General features: G+C 42.6%; 1 protein-coding gene across 2 annotated transcripts; it reads left to right on the top strand.

Moving 5' to 3' along the window:
* Window positions 1–39: 39 nt before the first annotated feature.
* Window positions 40–17,459, top strand: cnnm1 (cyclin and CBS domain divalent metal cation transport mediator 1). 2 transcript variants are annotated; one of them, XM_086181246.1, is made up of 11 exons: window positions 40–909; window positions 1,012–1,566; window positions 4,836–4,979; window positions 6,792–6,932; window positions 7,060–7,229; window positions 7,396–7,495; window positions 9,233–9,378; window positions 9,753–9,996; window positions 12,887–12,991; window positions 14,369–14,470; window positions 14,825–17,459. In XM_086181246.1, exons 1-11 carry the CDS (start codon window positions 120–122, stop codon window positions 14,902–14,904), a joined length of 2,577 nt encoding a protein of 858 aa, XP_086037372.1. In that variant the 5' UTR covers window positions 40–119; the 3' UTR covers window positions 14,905–17,459. The 2 variants fall into 2 exon arrangements, with proteins under 2 accessions (XP_086037372.1, XP_086037370.1); XM_086181244.1 differs by having other exon boundaries at window positions 40–1,566.
* The last annotated feature ends 108 nt before the right edge of the window (window positions 17,460–17,567 follow it).

Genomic DNA, 17,567 nt, shown 5'->3' with positions numbered 1-17,567 from the left:
AATTCTCGTTCATGCGCGGTAACATACCCATCCTCTGCTTCATGACCACCCAGCTGTTCCATCCATCCCATCCGCAGACCACGTGACCCAGTTCTCCCACGTCCTTCAGTTTAGTCAGCATGATGGCTGCGGATGCTGCGGATGCTATCTCCAGCATCCTGCATCCTCACCGGTTCTCTCTCCTCTTTCTGACCATCACCCTCTCCTTTCTGCCGGTTCCAGCAGCCGCGCTGCTCGGCGTCCGGCCAGAGGATACTCAAAGCGGGGAGCTGTCCGTGCAGGATGGCATACTGAAAGCGACCGAGGGGACCCGTTTTATACTGAGGGTTTACTACTCTGCCTCTCCCGCCACAGAGAATCCCAACAGCCTTAACATCAGCAGCAGACCCGACGCCGCTGCCGCTGCCCCATGGATCGCATTCATAGAAGAGACAGGAGCGGACAGCGGGGACACGGAGAGGCGACTCCGGTCCAGAGGGAATCCGTGTGAGGAGGAAAACGCCCGGAGCTCTGACATCGAGTTGCTGGGCTCCTTCAAATCCAGCTCAAGTCACAACTCTGTTCTGGTGGAGCTTCTTGCCAAAGACCTGCGCAGAGGCGAGGTGATCAAATACTACTCCATGTGCGCGTTTGATGGAGTGAAATGGGAACATTTCAGCACCAGAGACTTCTGGCTGGCAGTGGTGGAAAGACCCCCAGAGGCAGATGCGTGGCTACAGGCGGGCGTCTCCGTGCTGCTACTGGGTCTGTCTGCGCTCTGCAGCGGGCTAAACATCAGCATGCTGGCACTTGACCCTGTGGAGCTCCGGGTCCTGCAGAACAGTGGCACAGAGAAAGAGCAGAAATACGCACGGAAGATAGAGTCTGTGCGTAAACATGGAAACTACATCCTCTGCACGGTAGTGCTGGGTAATGTGCTCACTAACACATGCTTTGTAGTGTGGATGTGCCAGATTTTAGGGATGACAACTCTTTCAACTGCCTCATGTACTTTGGGAATATTCTTTATAGGTGAGATTTTACCTCATTCCGTTGCATCCCGGCACAGCCTTGCCATCGCCTCAAAGACCCTCTGCGCAACCCGCCTGTTGATGCTGCTGTTTTTCCCAATCGCCTACCCGGTCTCTAAGATTCTGGACATCATGCTTCATCAGGAAATCAGCAACTTTTACACAAGGGAGAAACTCGTAGCCATGCTGCGTGTCACAGACCCCTACCACGACCTGGTCAAAGAGGAGCTCAACATCATCCAGGGAGCTCTAGAACTGAGGACCAAAACAGTGGAGGACGTTCTCACCCCACTCTCTGACTGCTACATGCTGTCGTCGGATGCAGTACTGGACTTCTGCACCATGTCTGATGTGATGCAAAGTGGCTTCACCAGGATCCCGGTGTATGAAAATGAACGGTCCAACATTGTGGACATCCTGTTCGTCAAAGACTTGGCCTTCGTGGATCCAGACGACTGCACCCCGCTGAAAACAATCACTCAGTTTTACAAGCATCCCATGCACTGCGTGTTCAATGACACCAAACTGGATGTGATGCTGGAGGAATTTAAGAGAGGTAATGCCACTTCAAATCTCCAGCAGGAAGGTCGTACATCTTTAGTCTTGAAAAGGTCCAGAATGAGGCTATTTATGAGTATGGAGGCGGCACTGAGGTTTTAAGGCGCCATATGCTTTGAGGCAGATTCTCTATAAGCCATAGCTCCCACCACCTAGAGAGCAAAGGGCCTTTGAAGTGACTGTGCACTTATAGCCGAGAAATCAGAGCAGAAGTCAGAGTATACAGAGTCCATTGGCTCACAGTGGGTCTGCCAATGAGACCCTTTGATCCCCAGAGCCATATGTGAAATCTGAAACAGTGTCACACAGTGTGGTTCAACTGAAGGGCAAAGGTTACCACTGATGGGGTTATCTAAAGAGCTCATGCAGGGAAAGTGTTTTCACATGACAGCAACTCTCAGTTTGATCTGTGTCTATATTATTACCTCTGCCAAGAAGGTCATTTCAGTGGCCTTGTTTGTCTGACAGCAGGATCACACAAAAACTACATGGCTGATGTACACCTAACTTTGTGGGGTTTATAATGGGGTAAGGACCAACCCATTAAATTTTGGGGCAAATTAATGATAGCAACCCCTGGTGGAAACGGGAAATGTCTGCGGATGCTATGGATGCTCTTTCTCCAGAATTGTGCATACTCACATGTTTTTTTTTAAAACTTGGACGTCATCCTCTTAGTGCGTTGGCCAGATCAATGTCAGATTTAGTCAGAAACACGTGAAGACCTTGGTGATGGGTTACTGTGAAGGCTGAGTTTTCTTTAACAGCATTATCCTGATGAGGTGGCCAATTTTGATGTTCCACCATAGAACAAGAGTAGAATAAGTAGACTCCACATGATCAGATCTTTACTGAACATCTTACGTTTGACCATAGCATCATCCTGAAGACATGTACGAGCTGAATTTAAGTCAACTAGTAGTTACAGGTAGTAAAAATGATTTATCAAACATCAATAATATGTTATCCTCCTGTGATGTACAGCGACTTGATTTACAGTGAGTGTTCTCTGGAGCCACCTAGGGGACACAAGAAGTGATATTTGCACCACTGTGCATGCATGAGTCTGCTCCTTCATGCTACATCCAGATATTATCAGGCATCACCTCTCTCTTGCGCTGCAACATACATGGGGATGTGAGGGCTTGCTCATTGCTGATCGCAGCTTTAATTAAGGCCTGGGCATGAAAGTGTCAGGGGCTGAAAGGTCGCCTTGGCAGAGATATGTCCTTTCTGAGTGCTTTAGAGTCAATGACTATCTCCCTTGTTACTCTGATAGTATTCCTGCACTCACTCTCTCCTACACATGCTGCGGTAGCATCTGTTCTCTACGCAGCAGAATGTGTCACTTCTCTCCAGGGACCCCATTCAGTCTTGATGATAACATTGAGTAAGAGTCTGAATCAATGCTCTGGAGTGTTCAACTCAAACTGTTCCCCCGATGGCATCACGTGGTTAAAAATGTCGAGATTTGAGCTGCCACCAAAGGGACTATTATGTAAGGATTTCATTGGCATTGGCTCGTGCTCTGGGGATTTAAATAGAAATCTGTTTCATTGACAAAAGGAGTTCAATAGAGGCTTCCGCTCTCCAATCGTAATGAGAAGGGAGTGACATTGGGAGGACGGTGATTGAGATTGCTACTTACAGGTCAGAAGGTTGACGGCTTCATCTTTTGCAGGATTATGAAGTGTAGCTTTAGTTTGCCACAAATCATCCCTGTTCTCAGATGTGACCTTGTGCTGTGTCGTTTCTTATTAGGTGGAAAGATAAAGCCAGGCATCACCTTTGTATCTTTTTTTTGTGCACTTAATTCCCAGCCTGTGGTGACTTTGAAGCTTCTTCCCCTCTGTAGGTGGTCTGCAGATCAGTCATGAAAAATTCAAATCTAACCTTTCCCCTTCTTCTCTACTTTGCACTGGTGAATTAGATGCTCCCACTGCTCAGGAAGCCTGGGTGGAAGCTGTGAGGATGTCTAACTGAGATGGGTGAGGGGCACTGGGGGCGGATGGTCTGTGTTGATAGAAAGGTCATTAGGAAGGGAGGCAAAGGAGGGTTGCAAATGTGCATGAAGTGAATGAGGAGGAAAGACAGTTATTTGAAGCAATAGAGACACTGAGGGGAAATAGAACGAGCAGAAATATGCATGAATTTCCCAGTATTTACAAAACAACAACATTCAGACTGGAAGAAAGATTTGCAAAAAGAACATCCATGTTTGACTCAGTTTCACCCCGGGCATGTGTGTCTGCGTGTGTATGAGTCTGGTGAGTGTGTGACGTTCTGCAAGAGTGTTATGCAACACATGAATGATGTAATGCAGTGCCGGGGCACATCAACTCACCTGAGCTCTTTAGACAAGCTGACCTTAAGGCAAAGCACTTCATCCTCATCATCTCAGCCACTCTTACACGGCCCAGACTTGGATGTTGGGTCGCGACTTCCAGCATTTTTTTTTTCTTATTTTTTGCTGTTGCAGAGGATTAAAGCATTTGATCCATTTGATCCCTCGACGGTGATTCCCTAAATCATCCCATCTCCTATGACCCAGCGCTTTTGTTCAAAGGAAATATCTGTCTGTGTTCTGGTGACATCAGAAGTTTGGTTTTTTTAGGCAGAATCGCCACAGTAGCGTGATTAAAGCATCACGTGGTGCAATAGTGCATTTATAATAACCGCAAGACTGGAGTTTGGGGGCAATGTTGACTCCCTGTCACATCGGTTTTAGTGCTTCGCTCCAGAGGTGCTGTCGGCCGTTGTATGTGACAGGCCTGTAATGTTCAGCCAGACTCTTACAGGGGGGGCCTTGGGTCTGTTCATGTATGTGATGCATGTGAGTGTGCATACAGAGGTGGCAGCCGCATGGACAGTTGCAGGCATCCCCAGACTGATTGCATAATGGCACTGTTTACGTAAGGCAGCCAAGTCTCCCAAACTGTCAAAGTGTCTCCAGACTAATCCCCCGATACCCACTTACTTCTAGTCTGAGTCACACACACACATAAACACACATGACATTAAAGGAATATTATATGCAAACTCCAGCATATGCATCATAAATGTGTGGTCTCTCTCTTTCTCCTGCAGTTGGTGTATTATAATGCTGATTTTCATCTTGAATGCACCGTTGTAGTTGGAGGCTGTTGACTCGTGCTATTTTTAATCCGCCGCTTCACAATTCATGGCATGTGCAGTTTTTACTTACAGTTTAAAATCTGTGCAGCACTTTTCTTTTTCCCATTATAATCAATTTTTTTTTTTTTTCAGGGAAGTCTCACCTGGCTGTGGTGCAGAGGGTGAACAGCGAAGGTGAGGGAGACCCCTTCTATGAAGTGATGGGCATCGTCACCCTGGAGGATGTCATAGAGGAGATCATCAAGTCAGAGATTGTGGATGAGACAGATTTGTACAGTACGTATGACGCACGTCACTGCTGCATTCGCTGCGAAACAGTGACATTTTCTGCATCAGCACTGAAAAGATTTTCTCAGTTTGCTACAATTCGTTCAGCTTCGTGATCCATAGAAATGAATTGAACAACATACAGTACGTAGCAATACTGAAGGATGCTCTCAGCTGGATTTGTGTAATACATTTCGTAATCTCTCTCCTTCCTCTTCTTCTCATTAAACTATTGAACCCATGTTCTCTCCCCTGTTGTTTTCAGCTGATGCATAATTAAATAATGTGAATAAATGGCCCAGTCACACTGATAATCCCATAATCCCTTCTTCTTTAATTGGCTGGAAAGTCTCTTCATGCAGAGCAATTCAAATGCCAAATTTGAATTTGTCAGTGATTTACTAGCCTCTGCTGAAAACAAAAAAGCCCCCAGAACTTCACAACTCCCAAAAAGATTAGATTTATATTACTATTTCAACTATGTGACGCTGTCATGGGTTCACATGGGTGGGCAATCATGCGGGGATTTTCTGTGTCTGCATATCGTAATTATGTGTGTATATACCGTCTAGCACAGTGGAGCTAATCTCTCCTGACGTTGCTCTGCAGGCATTTATAGCACCAGCTGCTCTTGCTATGTTTCACTTATGGAAAAAATAATATGTTTAATAGCCCTCACATCTGCTGTGGATTTTACAATTTATCAATCAGCAGTGTGTTTCCATAACACTGGATAATCCAAACCAATTTGTGGCTGCAAAGGACATTACTGCGTGTGGCAGAGAATCATAAAGGATTTTTTGTTTTTGTTTTTGTCAGCCCTCAGCAGCATCATCTTACTTTAGAAGCAAGAAATCTCTGTTAGTATGTCTGTGACAATTATCTCAACAACTGCCCAGTCGATTGACATCAGACTTAGCGTGCATATCGCTGGTTCCTCAAGGAAGTGAAGTGCCAAGTTTGAGGTTCTGGGGATCTAGGATAGGCAATAAAATCAACATGGCAATTATATTGTGGTTTTTTTCATGATACTGTATTGATATTTCAGCCCTAAAGAAAAAATAATTAAAAACTAATCCTATAGAGCTGCTAGATGGCGAGTTGCCTCTTGTCACCACAAGAAATACTATATTCAGTGTGATGTTACAGCAACTACATTTACGTTGGTCTGCAACATTGTTCAAATGCTTATCTGATTAATTGGAATGGGAATTTTGAATAAAATGGTTCAATTTGTCCATAGAGTTAATATTATAATGTGAGAATAAATAATGTTGAGTATTTCAATACAGCTCAGAGGTAGAATGGCTGTCTAGCAACTGATGGGTCGCTGGTCCATGGCGGAGTATCCTTGAGCAAGATACTGAACCCCTAATTGCTCCTGATGGCCCTGCAATGGACTGGCGACCTGCTGGGATAGGCTCCCTCCAGCCCTGTGACCCCCCCCCCCCGTGACCCCTAATAGATAAGAGGTATAGAAAATGGATGGATGGATATTGCAATATGTATCTTATTGTATCACAATATATTATAATAGAACTGTGACCTATATTTTGTAAAGTCCTTCCCGCTACCCAGCCCTTGTCTACAGTCTGAGGTGACGGGTGCATTCTACTTGCTTTGATCACTTCAGTGTTAAAGATCAAAGTCAAAACACTGAGATCAAAGAAAAAAACAAAGTCAGAGAGGTTACACACCCCTGGCTCCTTATACTACAGACACTACACCAGTATTCTCAGTAAAAAAAAAAAAAAAAAAAGGCCACTCTAAACAATGTGCAACTAATGTTGATGTTTTTTTATCTTTTCCATCTGCTCCCAGCTGATAATCGGACCAAAAGGCGAGTATCCCACCATGAGAGGAAACAGCAGGATTTTTCTATCTTCAAACTGTCAGAAAATGAATTGAAGGTGAAGATTTCCCCGCAGCTGCTGCTTGCAACACATCGCTTCTTGGCTACAGGTAGAGCTGATCCGTGATCAGTGTGGATGTACCGTGTGTGAGAATGATATAACGAAGTAGTGTGTGTGAACACGGTGTTCTTTCTCCGTCTCTCGTCTCTGTGTGCTCGTGTACATGCATCTCCTAGAGGTGGAGCCATTCAGGCCGTGTCACCTGTCAGAGAAGATCTTGCTGCGTCTCATCAAACATCCCAGCGTTGTGCAAGAACTCAAGTTTAATCCTAAGAACAAACACGCTCCTCAACACTACCTCTTCCAGAGAAACAAACCCGTCGACTACTTTGTCCTCATTCTGCAGGTAAATCCCACATGCTGCAGCTGATTTCTACCACGAAAAAAGCTTTCTGATGCTGTAATTACACAGTTGCTCTGCATAGCTCCAGTGTGGGAGGCTCCATTAGATGAGTAATCAATCCAGTTGTCACATTATGAGTGTAGCCTCCGTGTGTGTGTCGATGTTTCAGGGACGAGTGGAGGTAGAGATAGGAAAGGAGGCTCTTCGCTTTGAAAATGGAGCATTCTCTTACTATGGCATGCCAGCACTCATTCCGCCGCTGCCAATCGGTAAGTACACGCATGCCCAACAGAAACACAGATTTAGAGGGGACTCACAGGGCGGTAATGGTGCTAATAATGACATCGGGGAGAGTTTAGGAGAGCAGTGCTGATGGTACAGGAGTTTTTACTTCCTAAAACCCACCCAGTATCTGAACAGCCTGCAAGAACAGCAGCTGTGGGACGTAATTAAAAACCATGATTTCTGAGAATTTCCCAGAGGAAGACATGACCTGGTCAGGATTATATGAAATCCAGCTATACTGCAGAGCAAGCAGAAAGCCTCTCTCGCTCTCTCTTTCACTCCCTCTCTCTCTCTCTCTCTCTGTATGTTGTGCATGTTTGCTGTTTGGATATTACCAAGCACTGAAATTTCTCCGAAGCAGCGACAGAACATCTCATAAGAGAAAAAATTTCAGTTGACGAGAACAGAGCAGCGCTTTCTGCCTCTAAACTAAAGAGCTCAACGGCAAAGAGCAGAACCTTCGTAACTTAAGCACACAAAGTCCAATCCTGTCAATCATCTTTTAAAAGTACGACCACTGGAGATGAATTGATTGATTTTTTTTTCCCCTTGAGTTAAACCTTAATTCAAAGTTGAAAACATCTTTAAATATGTAACACCAGAATTAAATGCTGCTGAAGCAGTTTGCCTGTGTTAAACTAAAAATCTCTGAGAAAGAGCATATGACCAAAATCTGTTTCTACATTCTCATCTCACCCACCGATCGATTTTCCGGATCACCAATCCAGAAAACGATCCATATCATCTCCCTTAACACTTACCCCTCTAATCACAATACAACAACTCAACATGTTACATCAAAATATTCTCACTTTTTCCAGAGATATCAACAAGATCTGGATCTCCCTCCCCCCCCCCAAACTCAGATAGGCAAACTCCACTTTTTATCCACTTGTCTCTTCTTTAAACTCGCTTTTACCATCCAGCTTTTTTTCCCCACAACTGTTAGATATTACTGTTCTTGTTTTTGGAGTTTATTTTCTGAATCACAAATCTAGAATAAGATTAAGATGAAACATTTCAACAAAACATTCCTTTCACATAGACTCAAGGAATTTGATGGGAATTCGTCTGACACGTCCAGAGAAATTTTGCAAATAGCTATAATAACAACCTTCGGGATCTATAATTTGAACCAGATCACCCCCCCCCATATTACCTCTCCTTCCCCCAACCATAATCTCTCGATCGATTTTTGCTAAATCTTGCTGACAATCAAATGTCTCATTGCAATCTCTGAACATGTTTCTCATTTGCATAATTTGGGATTTTAAAATATTTCTATATCAAATAGTTCAGGAAAAACTTTCACAGTCATGAGCTACCATTCGATTTAAAAGTACAATCCTGTTCCTTTGAGAGGGAATCATGTTTTCAAGGTTGAGGAAAACAACACAAAAATAGAGCTGGGTGTGTGTACATAATAGATTCCCAAGGTGAATGTAGTTTGTATTCATACACAATGAAGGTGCAGGTGAAACAACTGTGTGAGTTACTCCCCGCTTCCCCTCTAACCCTTACCACAAAAACTGGAAAGAGCATTTTGATGGATTTATTAGAACCGTGAGGGTGCAACACAATAGCTGTCTAAGATATTATAAGTCTTATATAAGTTTTATTATTGGCTGTAATAACTGTACTTGTCAATATCCGTGGAAAAACTTTATAGTAATGCAACTCTCTATGTTTGAATTACAAAAAGTACTTCTTTTCCTTTGCAGGTCCGAGGTACAGTTCTCGAGGCAGCGGCCTGAACCAATCTGATTCCTTGCTGAGTGGAGGCAGTGTGGGTCAGCTCACAATTGGAGGAGGGGTCTACTTACCAGACTACTCAGTGCGACTGCTCTCAGACCTGCAGTTGATCAAGGTTACACACGCAAACGCACACAAACACATGAAGTACTTGAGAGAACAACATGTAAGCTCATATATTTAATCTTCAAAATTTCTCCAAAAACCTCTTCCTGTGCTGCAGCATTTAAGATGTCCTAATTCCTGATTGTGACTGAACGCAGACATCCTGGCTCCCATGGTCACAAACACTCATTCCTTTAATCATGGGGGGATAATTGAGCTCATTTCAACCAAGAATAGTTCAGTTTTGAAAGGAGGGATATGGCCTTTTACTTCACCTCCTCTCCCTCTAGTTCATGTCCCTCCTGTATACAAGCATAAAAGCTGCCATGCATGTTAATAACCCTCCAATACTGACGATAAAATGCGTTGACCGCCCCTCTTTAGATAACCAGGAACCACTACCAGAATGCCCTCACAGCCACACGGATGGACAGTTCCCCTCAGACCCCAGACCCCGTGGACCCAGACACTAAAGGGAGGCCTGCCGTCCCAGAGACACGTTCGCACAGCATTGCCCTCCCCCTCACACACACACATACTCGTCTGGGATTGGCACGCCTTGCACACCTCCATCCCCACGGTGGCCTTCGCAACACCTTCCAGCTCAATGAGAGAAACCGCATAGTCCGTAAGTAGGGGAGACTTTTTTTTTCTGTACTTTGGTGGGTCCATATTTGAGGTGCCAGTCACAGGTGTCAACTATTGTTGTAACTGACTAATCTAGTTTGATTTAAAATAATTTATGAAACAAATACGCTAACATTAGCTTCTCAGATGTCAGGGTTTGCTGTTGCTTCCCCATTCTTATCATGCACACACCAACTTTTATGGAAATATTGTTATTGTCAGCACAGAGCAGATACGGGTATTCACCTCCCTTTCTGGCCCTGAGCAGGATGGATGTTAAGATTACAGTGGCTTGCAAAAGTACATGTTACGACCACAGACCAAAATATGTGTTTTTGGAATTTAATGTGAAAGATCAACACCACAGTTGTGGTGAAGTACAAAGAAAATTATACGTGACTTTTGTCCGAAAGTATTCAGCTTCCTTTTCTCTGAGTGCAACCAACTGCTTTCAGACGTTGCCTGATGATTGCTGAATGATTGACCTAATGACTAAATAGTCCACCTGTGTGTAATCTAATCTCAGTACAAATACAGCTGTTCTGTGACGGCCTGTGAGGTTTGTTAAGAGAATATCGGGGAGCAAACAGCATCACGAAGTCCATGGAACGCACCAGACAGGTCAGGGATAAAGTTGTAGAGAAGTTTAAAGCGGAATTAGGCTATAATAAGATTTCCCAAGCTTTGAACATCTCTCGGAGCACTGCTCAACCCATTACCTGGAAATGGAAAGAGTGTGGCACAACTGCAAGCCTACGGAGACACGGCAGCGACCAAAATTGAACTTTTTGGACTAAATTAAAAAATGCTCTGTGTGCCGGAAAACTAACGCTGCACGTCACTCTGAACACAGCATCCCCACTGTCCAACATGGTGGTGGCACTATCAGTCTCTGGGGGTGCTTTCCTTCAGCAGGGACAGAGAAGATGGTCAGAGTTGATGGGTAGAATACAGGGCATTGTTGGAAGAAAACCTGTTGGAGTCTGCAAAAGATTTGAGACTTGGGCAGAGGTTCACCCTCCAGCAGGACGACCCTAAAAATAAAGCCGGGGGTACAATGGAACGGTTTAAAACAAATCGTATTCATGTGTTAGAATGGCCCAGTCAAAGTCCAGACCTAAAACCAATCAAGAACCTGTGGCAACTGAAAACTGCTGTTCACAAACGCTCTCAATCTAATCTGACTGAGCTTGATCTCTTTTGCAAGGAAGAATGGGGCAAAAATTTAATTCTCTAGATGTGCAAAGCTGGTGGAGACACTCCCCAAATGACTATCAGCTTTAAATTGAATCATGTATAATTTTCTTTGGTCTTCACAACTGTGTGGCACCTCGTGTTGGTCTTTCATGTAAAACTCCAATAAAAATATCTATATGGTTGTAAAGTGACAAAATGTGGCAAAGTTCAAGGAGTATCAATACTTTGGCAAGTCACTGTATGCACCAAAAGTTATTGTTCATTTAAAATAAAACATCTTCACATTTTTGAAGCTTAAGCAGAACAGTCAAAATATCAACTAGCTCTTCTCATACGTGCATCATTGTACAAAGAAACATTTCCGTTTCAGCTTCACAGTATAGACAAATTATTCTTGACACTGGAATAAAAAATAATACTTCTGGTTAGGTATCTCTCCATTCTCACTCAGTGACACCTCCTCACCTCTGTTTCTTCCTTGCATTAATTTTTGATTTCTTCTCTAAGCGCTTAGTTCTGACAAAAGAGGTTCATTAGACCCTTCTCCAACTCTCCGTTACAAAAAAACTAACGATTCTTCTTTCGCACTAAATATTAGTTTCGGCGGCAACAAGAAACACCAAATCCACGGTGGGGCAGCTGACTTTTGTCTCGTTGGATCGCTAAATGTCTCTTGAAGAGGGGGACGGAGGCTCAGTCATGCTGACTGCAGTGCTTTGTGGGCTACGGGCCAAAAACTTGTTGGACAGGGTTAAGACATGATTAAAACGACTGGTCAATGATGACCTGGTTACTTGAAACCAAAGAGATATTTATAACAGCAGTGGGATTCACTGAACTAAAACTCAAGTGTAAGATTGAAATTTGAAAAATAAACGAAGTGAATGGTGCACCGGGTCACAATGAGATTCACTAATCAGGGAAGCAAAAAGGAATGAATTGAAATATTTCAGAATATTTCATAAAAAGAAAAAAAGAAAAGCACTGTCCCAACATGTGCAGGGAGAACAAAAGGCTTTAATAACTGTTCAAAATAAAAACACGTATCTATGGAGGATAAATGAATGTCCTCTAATGAATCACTCTGATTCTCTCACCAAACTCATGCAAACGCGGCAACAACCAATCTGCGCTAGTTTCACGGCTTAAAGGATTTCCCACATACCATCTGTCTTGTTGCTGCGTGTAACACGTCACCCAGTTAGTGCGTTTACGCATTTGTGTCAATCACCAGACAGATGGGTGGGTGTTTGTCGTCAATAGAAGAGTCGCATGAAGTCACACAGCGATTATAGATGTTGAGGATTATTTTAGTTGATATAGAGATTATTTAATCGGGTTAATCAGTGACGTAGGAAACCTACCTTGATGAACATTTATGGAGAATTTCCTTTAAATTTAGATATAATTCAAGTGAGAAACAAATTGGGATATGTGGAAAAACTGGATTAATAAAAAACCAGGAGTGCACTGCATATATAGGATAAGACAGAGTACTGCTGTGAAACAATTTGTGGTCGATACCAAAATTAAGAACAGAATGTGATGTATTGCCAAGCCTTTATTTGAATCAGCAGATGGTTTGGTTCTTTGTGTTGGTTGGATCCAGCACCCGGCCTTCACGGTTCATGGATACGCGGTTGTTTTTATAGCTTTTACTGGTATCAAATGGTCCAATTATTTTCTTTCCACAGGCAGTAAATCTGATGGCCAGAGGAGTCCAAATGATACTGTGTTCCTACGCATGGATGAGATTCCCTACATCCACGAGGATCGACCGGAAAATTACGGAGAGAACGGTGAGTGCCTGTTCAGTGCACGCGAACTGGAGAGGGCAAAAAACATGGATATTTTTACATGTATCAAGCATGTGTATGTGTACATGTACAGCAGTAAATCTGAGTGCGACAACTTCCTGCGCTAATAATAAGATGCTGACAAATACATATTGTGTAAAAGGACAAGGACAGGGCAAAGTAACAGATTAATTTGTAATCAATTAATGATGGAAAAAAGGAAATGAAAAAATAACTAACACAATTGAACAGCTTATATATGGAAAACTACAAGTAACCAGTGGAGAGCAGCAACTACACCTTGGCAGCACATTATCTGCTGGGATGCTTTTGACCTCTGCTATTCATGAATTCACATATTTACCAAAATCTAATGAATTTACATATTTAAAACGCTTGTCTCAGCCAAATGTGATGTATGATTTAATTTACATTAATAAATAGAAAGATTGTAATTAATTTGACTTTCTTTGGTACCACTTTAAAATAAATCTCTTATTACTTGCACTGTAAACACTTCATAAATCATGAATTAACTTTTGGAAATGACTGAAAATTTTATTTCCCATATATCAATGTGGCGACGGTTTGGCAAGTTGAAGGTATGCTATATCACTTTATCCATGTAAGTAGCAATATTTGATAGCCTATTTAACTGACGTAGTAGTGACCTCCATCTTGCCAAATAGTGATCTTGCATTGACGTATGGGGAATAAGTTCATGCGTCATTTACAAATCTTAATGGTTTATGAAGGGTTTACAATGCAAGTATTACAACACTTGATCCTTTATAGGAGAATGGTTATTGTAAAGAGGTATTGATTTTTTTTTTTTAATCAACTGACAGCGCCTCTAAAAACTAATATTAGAAGTCTATTCACACAAACGTGTACAGTTCAAAAAACAAGCTAGGTGTAGATCTGTATGGAATTAAAACAAGATCGAAAGACAGATAAAAGATGGTTGATGATGATGATGATTTTAGAAATATTCAAAAATGAGACCATACCAGTTCATAAAGTGCCAGGATGATGAGTGGAATTACACCCACGACTGACAAACACACTTGCATTGTACCCCGCCTTCCGCTTTATTCTACAATACCCTGTTGTTACCTAGTAGTTACAAAATACAATATTCAATATATTTTTTGTTAGATTGTTTCTACCCATGAATCGATATTCAAGTACAGGGAGGAACTGTAGGAAGTACAGAAATGGACACTTGGAAGATTCATACAAGTGTGGTTAGCAACCGTTACATACCACTGCAGGTCTGGTCCTCATTTCACCTCGTCTATTCTGCTGCATCTCTCTCTCCCTCTCTCTCTCTCCTCGTCTATTCTGCTGCATATCTCTTTTTCTCTCCCTCTCTCTCAGATGTGCCTACGGAGTCTCAGCCATCCACCTCTCCCTTCATCAGTTCCCGGTCTCTCTCAAGCTCAGAGGAGAATATAGGAAAGAAGCTGTTGCGTAAATTGAGTGAGTGAGCAATTTATCACCAACACCCATGTGACAGCATGTGCCCACACATAGCATCACTGATGCGCCCAAACTTTTCAGTCACACATGACAACGATTCCTGGTGTCTCTTAGCAACAACAGACAGGTTGAGTCCTTCAGCAAAACCTACTCCTTCCTGTGGAGCAGATCTGGCAGATGCTACTGTTTGTTGTTGGCTCACACTCAATGTGACTCATTTCCTTTTTATTTCTTGGTTTGAGTCAGTGAATGCGCTGCTTGTTACAGCTGGTGTTTGATGTGCAGTTAATTCAGAGAAGTTTTCACACAGATATGTTATCCAGTCACTTGCAGCATGCTGTCCTCTGTTTCTAGGTAACAAGAGGAGGAAAAAGTCTCGGGATGGAGACAGGAGTTTGGAGGAAGGTTTAGAGCACGCACCGGTGACGAGTTAGCACACTCACTGAGGAAGACTGAGGAAGAGCAATGACGCACCAATCATCTTCTCCTTTCACCAGCTCTCAAGACTAAACAAGCGTTCCCTATATAGACTCCCTCAACACTCGGGCAACTCTCCCAGGAGCCGTCCTCTTTGCTGTAGCTACCACTGACTCTCAGGTCCCTACTGGCCCAAATCTGACTGACTCCACTCCCTCAGTGATAACTGCTAGGATGAGGGACAGGGAAAAAAAGAGATTTACTGGAGGAATATTAATAATACAGTATTGGATTTATTCAGCCTTACACTGGACAGATAGGATTTGTAGTATAAGGTTTCTCTGGGGGGAGGGGGGCTCCCTCCATACAGGTAAATCATCCATTTGAAGACATAATGTGAGATGCACACAGCAACTTGTCCTTCAGTAACTACTTTTATGTAATCTCTTCATCTCACCTCCGTGAGATCTGTCAACATGGAGCCCCCCCCCCCAAATATCTGAGCCCACTTTGCCCTTTTTTCCTGCCAAACAATAACAGCATTTATTTATTTATTCATTCATGTATTTATTTATTTACTGTTTTTGTTAATATAAAGCAGTTTCCATATATTGAGAACATTTGCACAGGGAACTGCAGCATTTTTGCCAGAAGGGTGCCACCTACTGCCAACATACAAGAATAAACATTAAACCAGAGCACAATTTTTAAATTATATAAAAACCAGCCATAAAGGAGGAGGTTTGAAGAATTTTAAAAATACCCAAGCCAGAAAGAACACCATTTCGTACCTGATTTTTATACAGAAGTGTGAAATGTGATTTGAAAAAAACAGCAATATCGATCATAAAAGAAGCTTGAATTCATCATCAGACAACCTCATAACGGCACACAATCTGTAAATGTGTCCGTCCTTCACACTGTACATGCATGATTTCTACATATTGTCTGTTTGTATGTCTGTCTACCAGAACACACCCTTATCTCCGCATTTGTAGCTGTACTGACGTTGTCGTTTCTCTTAAAGGAACATGGCAACTTTTGGGGGGGATTCACTTACTGTCCATACGCCAAGCTAGATAGCTTAGCACAATGAATGGTGGTGGATGGAAACTGTTAGCATCCCTCTGTCAAAAGTCATCAAATACAATTCTCTCAAAAACTGTCTTTGTCTGTATTAATATCATGAGGGTTGTTAGCGTCAGATACATAGAAGGAACTACTTTGCTGACCAGGTGCAGTGATTTCGTACAGCACCCAAGACTTCAGCCAAAAAAGACCTCAAAAGTTAATTAAAAAGAGAAGAGTGACTGATGCTACTAGCCATGGCTGACTTTGTAGGAGAGGATGAGGAGGATTACTTTGTATACTATTCAACATTGTGAACCTAAACTACTTGATGACTTCAGACGGAGGTATGCTAACACTTCCCACTCACTACCATTCATTATGTTAAGCTAGCTAGCATAGATCTCAGCTCCCTCGTAGAGCACAGAGGAGAGAAGGGTACCCATCTTCCTGGACACAAAGCGTATTTCCCAAAAAGTTGCCGTGTCCATTGAACCTTTTAAATTGCGTTTGTCTGTTTTGAGCAAAACAAGCACAAGTGTCATTAAACTGATGGAGAATTTCATCACAGGGTCAATAAAGCTGCACACACACCAATTAATAATAAGCTAACAGGGGTTTTTAAGTTCTTGGGATTCAAATGGATGTTGTATGTTGAATAGTCCCGAGGGAGAATTGTTGCTTTTTGCATGTTCGTTAATATGCTGCTTTAAATGTGAAATGCTCCCCGCGTAGAAAGACCTGCTCTCCATATGCATGCTTAGGCAGAAGGATGCATGATCAGGGTAATTCCTATCTGCACTAATTCCTCCCGACAGAGATATGCTTCTTTCGCTTGTATAAGAACCTTACAAAGATCCTTAGCTATGAACTTCTAGAGATGTAGAAAAAGTCAAACAGGACTGCTTTGTAAATGTTAATGAGACAACAGGATGGAGGCCATAGAATGCTGCTCACTGACGGAATTTTAAGCCATGTTCTAAAGGAGTTATCTAGTACTGTAGTAACAAAATAACGATCCAATCCTTTTAAATGTGCCAGCTGCTGCAGCGTCTGAAAGCACATTTTTTTAACTGAGCTGCTTCTCATCAGGTGAACTACATCAGAACAGAGATATGCGAAAGCAAAGTGACGCAGATGTTGACGTGAAGCCACCACCTCTACGCGCACACACTGGCTGTGTTTGGGGACACACAGCACACACATTCTGGTAAGGTTATTGAAGTACAAAGGATAGTGCACTGCTAAGCTATTCCCATTGACCCCTCTATGTACACAAAGCACGCAGGTGGAAGTCGTTTGATCTGAACTGACAGCGAGCGATTGAGGGGATGTGTGTGTATGTGTGTGAATCAGAATCATGGTCTCTCTGCTGAGAGATTGCCTCTGACTTATGTTTGCAAAGTTTGATATAAAGGTATACAGGAAAAACAAAATGACATTTTGTAATTCAGAAACTTAGACCTGTGTTCTACAAGAGGTGAATTACTAATAAACTGGCTGAAGTACTAGTCTGCTCTACTTTTTGTTTCCGTTTTATATTCATTTAATTTTCTCGTCACACACTCGCAATCCCAGCAGTGAAGACCTTTAAAATCTAGAAGTAAATAAG

This window comes from Aulostomus chinensis, chromosome 16 (genome assembly GCF_037954235.1).
Source record: "Aulostomus chinensis isolate RoL2024-O1b breed Wild chromosome 16, RoL_Achi_v1.0, whole genome shotgun sequence".
Lineage (NCBI taxonomy): Eukaryota > Metazoa > Chordata > Actinopteri > Syngnathiformes > Aulostomidae > Aulostomus > Aulostomus chinensis.
The sequence above is the reverse complement of the archived record's forward strand: the minus strand, read 5'-3'. Positions and strand labels throughout refer to the sequence as shown.

Excerpts from the sequence above, each read along its gene's own strand:
- cnnm1 (XM_086181244.1), top strand. The coding sequence starts at position 120 with ATGATGGCTGCGGATGCTGCGGATGCTATCTCCAGCATCCTGCATCCT. Across the intron at positions 7,496-9,232 it reads CATTCCGCCGCTGCCAATCG|GTCCGAGGTACAGTTCTCGA; the intron begins GTAAGTACACGC and ends TTTCCTTTGCAG. Across the intron at positions 12,992-14,368 it reads GGAAAATTACGGAGAGAACG|ATGTGCCTACGGAGTCTCAG; the intron begins GTGAGTGCCTGT and ends CCTCTCTCTCAG.